We start from the raw sequence: 6,654 nt of genomic DNA, 5'->3' as shown, positions 1-6,654 counted from the left end.
TCATCCGAACTGTCAGGCCCGGAGGGAGAGAGGAGTAGCGAGAGGGAGTGGAAGAGCCGCCGGGAGGGTCAGCTTGGCCGGAGGACAGGACTTGGAAGAGCGAAGCCTGGAAAGTCGTGAAGAAAATGCGAGAGTTGAGAGGCAAAGGCGGGGAGTGAAAGGCCGAGCGGGCGCTGGGGGTGGGGCCGGGGGTCGCCAGGCCTGTGGGCAGAAGTGGACCGACAAGCGGAATCGGAATCTGAGCCGTTAGACTTTCCACTTAGTCTTTGTTGATTTTTTTTTTTATTCCCTCCTTTTTTTTTTTTTTTTCAATATTGCGTCTCTAGTGTCCGGAGACCAAGAGCGCGAGGTAGGGCTGTGCGTTGAGCCCCGGAGCCGCGGGAACTGTTGGCACTCTTTTCTGACGCCGCAGCGTGGGGCAGCGGCAGCCGAGAAGCCCGGCCCAAGGCCAGAACCACTCACTAGCTGGTCTATCTCTCCGCTCGCACGCAGTGGGGCAGCTCCGCGGCCAAAGAAGCTGAGCGCTCCTGTAGATCAGAGAAAGGGAACGCGCGGAATCCGGAGTCCTTTGAACCACCCCGAAGAGAGCGTGCCAGCCCCCACCACTAACTTTAGAGTGAATGATTCCGTGATTGCTAACTTTTTTACAAACTCTCAGGGGCCGGACTGGGTTTTGTTTTGCTTATTTCCTGGGAGGAGAAGATGATTAGTTGCGCACTTTGAGCGTCCAGGACAAGTGAGGAAGAGAGAAGAGATAAGAATTAGAACCAGGACTCTTCGGAGCAAAAAGGACAGCCAAACCCATCTGGACGCCCTCGCGACTCAACGAGCCACCACCTCCCGCGGATCGGGTTTGGACTTTGCTGTAGCGCGACTCGCAAGGCAACTTCGGGCGGCGAAGGCAGTGTTCTCTGCTCAGTTGGCAGGTCGCCTCCGGGTGCGCGGAGCGACTACTTGCTCACTCCTTTGGAGCTTTGCGTTTCCCGAGGTTTGCCGAAGGCAGCGCCCGGCGCCCTAGCTAAACGGCTGCGGGCCCCGGCCGGGCCGTGGGATGTTAGCGGTGGGGGCGATGGAGGGCACCCGGCAGAGCGCGTTCCTGCTCAGCAGTCCTCCCCTGGCCGCTCTGCACAGCATGGCCGAGATGAAGACCCCGCTGTATCCCCCAGCCTATTCGCAGCTGCCCGCAGGGCCCCTCTCTTCCTCTTCCTCATCCTCTTCGTCCTCTTCCTCGTCGCCCTCCCCGCCCTTGGGCGCCCACAACCCTGGCGGCCTGAAGCCCCCGACCGCGGGGGGGCTCTCATCCCTCAGCAGCCCCCCGCAGCAGCTCTCAGCAGCCACCCCGCACGGTATTAACGACATCCTGAGCCGGCCCTCCATGCCAGTAGCTTCGGGGGCCGCCCTGCCCTCGGCCTCGCCCTCCGGCTCCTCCTCCTCCTCTTCTTCATCTACTTCTGCCTCCTCCGCCTCGGCCGCCGCCGCCGCCGCCGCTGCCGCCGCCGCTGCCGCCGCTTCCTCCCCGGCGGGGCTGCTGGCCGGCCTGCCTCGCTTCAGCAGCCTGAGTCCACCGCCGCCGCCGCCGGGGCTCTACTTCAGCCCCAGCGCCGCTGCTGTGGCCGCCGTGGGCCGCTACCCTAAGCCTCTGGCCGAGCTGCCCGGCCGGACGCCCATCTTCTGGCCTGGAGTGATGCAGAGCCCACCCTGGAGGGACGCGCGCCTGGCCTGCACCCCTCGTGAGTACGGCCACCCACGCCCGCGTGCCAGCTCACTGTGCCTGCCGGGTAGGCTCTCGGGCCACGGCCACTGTGTGAGCATTACCGGTCGGTCCACCACCTCGCTTCCCCATTAGTTTGGCAACGCCGAAATAGCACTCTTTGGGTTGGCCCAGGGTGCCCAGTGAGGCATCCTCGCTTTCCTGAACTCGCGTGGTTGCTTCCGAGAGCCCTTCTGCCCCCCAAGTCTTGGACACGCTCGGTGGGGTCGGTGTGCTTGTGTCTGTGTGGGACACTACGCAAGGCAGAGCGTGTGTCTCGTTTGAAACCCTGGCTGCTTACGGACTGCGGGGCCATGGCCTCTGGTCCTCCCGGGTTAGGGAGTTGGAGAGTGAAGGAGAGGCCCCTGCTCCCCTGCCAACTGCCTGGACTTTTCCGGCTCCTGGCCGCGCCTTAGAATCCCACTCCGCGTTCACAGTCTGACCTACTGTCTCTCTGGGAACCGGTGGAAACCAGCAACAGCAAACACCACCCTACCCCACCCCCCACTGCCGGAGAGCGTTGGCATGCATTTGCATGCACGCCCTGGTCCCGGGTGCCCCCTTCCACCTTCGCCCCCAGAGTACCCTTGCGACCCCCTGAGAGCCCATTTAATAAGACTGGCCCGCTCCTGCAAGCGAAGGAAGAGCGCCAGCCGAGGCGTTTGGGACTGTTTCCCTAGCGTGGTTTTCGTATTCCCACCAACTCTGGTCCAGGGAACCGGGGCATTTGGGCCCTGGTACACTGTGGCTCCCAACTTGCTAATAATGTGAAGGATCTGGAGAAGAAGCGAAGAAACGGCACAAGGACCGGGGGAAATGCTACCTATTGCAGTGACCTTACTTTATGCAAACTGAGTTGTCCCAAGATCACTCCTGACTTCTGAGTTGTCGGAGGCTCGCAGCTCTCCAGGTGGTTTTCGGGCCCAGCCAGGAATCCTTTATTCGCTCTGTTCTCTGCTTTTGACCTAGTCGCCCTAGCTGCGTCAAGTTTCTGGGCTCCTTTCTAGCGTAGCCATTTGCGGTCTGCCCCATGTCTAGGGACGAAAGGTGGCCCGGACGGGTGGAGGTGTCGAAAGACACTATTGTATCCGCTTCGGTGGCCCTGTAGAGATCGCCAACAATGGTTGTGCTTCCCTCCCCCCTGGCCGAGAGCGCAGCGACGTTAGATTTGGGGACGATTTAGGTCTCTTGTGTGCAAAAACAAGGCGCCCTTTGTTTCCTTAGCACTTCTCTGACACATATTAGGGAAGAGCACAAGTTAAAAACAAAACAAAACAAAAACCCTAGTCATTCCAATGCAGAAACTTGGGTGACAAGCGAGCACCCAGTGAACTAAGGTACTAAAGAGGCCTGCTCCCTGCCCCCCCGCACTCCTGGATTTTATGGGGCCTGGCCACTTGGCTCCAGCAAACTTTAGTAATAGGCTTCCTCACTGTTTGACGTCGATGCTGGACAGAAGGTTTATTTACTGCTGCTCCAAACCCACCTGGGGCTATTTTTAAACAGGTGGGCGTAAAAAAGGCGAGGGGAGACGCGCCTTGGGGCTTGGAAGCGCCACGACACTCTGGCTCCCGCCAGAGATTTACTTAATCTTTCCTTCTCGCAAAAGAACACCAATTTTCAAGTTCCTTTCTTTTCAGGGGACCTGATTTAACCGATTGTTTCTCATCTTCCCTGGTTCTTTATCGATTTTTGCAGATCAAGGATCCATTTTGTTGGACAAAGACGGCAAGAGAAAACACACCAGACCCACGTTCTCTGGCCAGCAGATCTTCGCCCTGGAGAAGACTTTCGAACAAACAAAGTACTTGGCAGGGCCGGAGAGGGCTCGCTTGGCCTATTCGTTGGGGATGACAGAGAGCCAGGTCAAGGTGAGTGATCTCTTCAAACCTTGAGGGTCAGGCCTCTGGTCGCAAGTACAGCACACACACATTCACACACACACCCCTGTCGGCTTTGGGGTGGGGGTGGGGATGGGGATGGGGTGCTGGTCTGAGGAGCCTGGGGAGAAGTTGAAACCCGCGAAGGGCGGGTGACTTACAAAGGCGTTAGAGGCTTGCCGCCCGGCAAACTATTGATGAACAATAGGAATCAAGCTCCCGCCTTTGAAATTAGGTTAATCTAGATAGCTGCATGTGCTAGGGGAACTCGCCATTATGAGAGAATAAAGGCATTGCCGGTATATCAACCCCCAGCATAGATCACACAAGTTAGATAGCGTCTATTTATTCTGCTTATAAAGATATCCAAGCTTTGTCAATCCGTGTTCCACAAGTTATATGCAATTTCCTAATGGAGAGCAGTATGGTAGAGTCACCATATTAACTTTCTCATAGGTTTTAAAGAAACTAGGAGCTAGTCATTTACCACTGATGAACCTGCTTTTAGGAAATCACCTTGGAATAGTAACTTTCCAAATGGATTAGCAATATTATTGGATTGTTAGATTGATGTCTATTAATAAATTTATGAACAGATTGAAGATATTTTTGCTGTTTCTGACAATTTTTAATTAAAATCTCTTTGCTTATAGTTGAGTTGTATAGTTCATTTTCAGGGAATCCAATTTTGGACATCTTTCCCTGAAAAATAGGAGACTGAGCCAGCTGGCTAAATTAAATCTAATGATTTTCTATATTTCCAGTTCTCTTTTTTGGTCCCCCTTTTCAATTTAATATATTTATTTGTTTTCAAGTGTCAGTGCATGCCCATTTTCATTCTTATATCCGTGCTCTTTAAATTAAGTAGTAAGAGCATTAGCCATGCCTTCTGGTACAATGTTATTTTCCCCTGGATAAGCATCAAATAATACATTTCAGGAATGATACCGTATGTGACCATTAGACTATCACAGTTAAAATTATTTTTGCATTAAGTTGGTACCGAGCCTACCACAGTAGTCTAGAGGTCTTCATCTGTCACTGTAAATATGTCTGAATGTCTAAAAGTGAATTATTACAGTTGTATAAAGAAAATCAAATTCACTTTAAGAATTCTGATTCTCCAGGTAAAATACCTAACAGTTCAGAAGCATAAAGAGAAGAGTTCAATATTGTTGCTGCTTTAGGTTAAAATATGTCTATCAAAGATGGTGTCAAACATGACTAGGCTTAAAAAATATTACTATATAAAGTGAATTACCTTGAGAAGTAACACTATTTAAATAATATTGAAAGAACAGGTGTGCTAATAGTGGGAAATAAGTCATTGGTAGAATTTGACTTGATGAAAATTGTAGATTTTGCTTTGCTTTAAGAAAAACATTAAACCAGAGAAAGTGTCAAACTAGAGTGATGATTTTGACTGAACTGTTAAAATTCTTCATGTGTTTGTGTTGTGGTTTGAGGTTTGTGTTTTGTTGTTGTTGTTGTTAAGTGCCATCGAGTCGGTTCCGACCCATAGCGACCCTGTACAGGGTTTCCGAGGGTGTAAATCTTTACGGGAGTAGAAAGCCTCATCTTTCTCCCGTGGAGCAGCTGGTAGTTTCAGATCTTTAAAAATTTATTGTCCATCATATACTGGTAATAGGGGAGGGAGGTTAATCTACCATGTTTGTGTATATTCGGATCTGAGATAAGTGAAATGGACAGATATGTAAAAGTGCTACGGGGTACAGAAACAATTGGGACAGATAAATGTTCTTACCTTTCCCTCACAAATCACACCAAAAAGCAAATACATTTCAGATTGTTAGAGAAAATTCTGTAATCCAAGAAAGTAACTAAAAATCACAGCCATGTGGGCTAACTTTTCAAAGTGGAGAAAGTTTTCTACTTCAAACTAGAAAGTAGGAAAATGGACTCATTTGTAGGGAAACTGATGTTAAGTTTCCTAGTTTTGTTTTTGCGCTTGTGAGAAATCGCTCACTGACAACCTCAATACCCTTGTGTTACTATCGCTATGACAACGGCAGTGGGTTTGTTGGTGCTTGTTACTCAGAGGAACCCGGGGCAATGGAGACTGACTGTGACGGCCCAGACAGGGGTGGTCTCTCAGGGCGGGTGGCAGGCCGTTAGGGGCCCCGCAGGAGGGACTAGGGGGGGATGTGGGAGTGGTAGCATTGCTAGAATCCGCTCTGGTTAAATGTCGCGGGCCCCTCTTTCGCCTTTCTCGCCCCCCACCCCCCAGGTGTGGTTCCAGAACCGCCGCACCAAGTGGCGGAAGAAACACGCGGCCGAGATGGCCACGGCCAAGAAGAAGCAAGACTCGGAGACCGAGCGACTCAAGGGGGCCTCGGAGAACGAAGAGGAGGACGATGACTACAACAAGCCTCTGGACCCTAACTCGGACGACGAGAAAATCACTCAGCTGCTGAAGAAGCACAAGTCGAGCAGCGGCGGTGGCGGCCTCCTGCTGCACGCGTCTGAGAACGAGAACTCCTCGTGAGCGCCCAAGCCGCCACCGCCTCCGCCGCCGCCGCCTCCGCCACCGCAACCCGCCCGCGCCCTCTAGCCTAGGGCTGAGCCGCGGGGGGGGCCCTCGGGGAAGGAGAACCAGGCTCTGTCTGCGGGGGGGCCCTTTGATATTTTCTGAGATGTATATATCTATTTTTTTAACCCAGAGTTGTGGGGAGAAAAGGAGAGAGTCTGGGGCTTGATCGCAGGTGTGTGGTGGTGGTGGGGAAGCCCACGAAATGCACTGCATTAATAACGCGATGGAACCCCGCGGCGGGGCCGCCCTCCCAAGCCCTTAGCGACCCCCTAGACCTTCCCTCCGTGCGGGAAGCGGGGCTCCTGCCTGTCCTCCACGTCCGGGTCCCGCTGGGGGGCCGGGGTGGGGCAGGGCGAGGAGAGGTGTTTTTTGAAGGGTCGACACCCACCGTGCCGGGTATATTGGAGCCACGCGGGCGGCCGCGACCGAAGGGAAGAGGGACGTTTTTCCCCCTACAAACTGCTGTGCCGACT

At 53.2% G+C, this 6,654-nt stretch overlaps 1 protein-coding gene across 1 annotated transcript; it reads left to right on the top strand.

Moving 5' to 3' along the window:
* Positions 1-1,051: 1,051 nt before the first annotated feature.
* Positions 1,052-6,141, top strand: NKX6-1 (NK6 homeobox 1). The gene is made up of 3 exons (XM_006867729.1): positions 1,052-1,730; positions 3,449-3,621; positions 5,879-6,141. The coding sequence occupies exons 1-3, from the start codon at positions 1,052-1,054 to the stop codon at positions 6,134-6,136; spliced, it is 1,110 nt and encodes a 369-aa protein (XP_006867791.1). The 3' UTR covers positions 6,137-6,141.
* The last annotated feature ends 513 nt before the right edge of the window (positions 6,142-6,654 follow it).

The sequence above is a fragment of the Chrysochloris asiatica genome, unplaced genomic scaffold (genome assembly GCF_000296735.1).
Source record: "Chrysochloris asiatica unplaced genomic scaffold, ChrAsi1.0 scaffold00109, whole genome shotgun sequence".
Classification (NCBI taxonomy): Eukaryota; Metazoa; Chordata; class Mammalia; order Afrosoricida; family Chrysochloridae; genus Chrysochloris; species Chrysochloris asiatica.
This window is presented reverse-complemented; position numbering and strand designations above follow the sequence as displayed.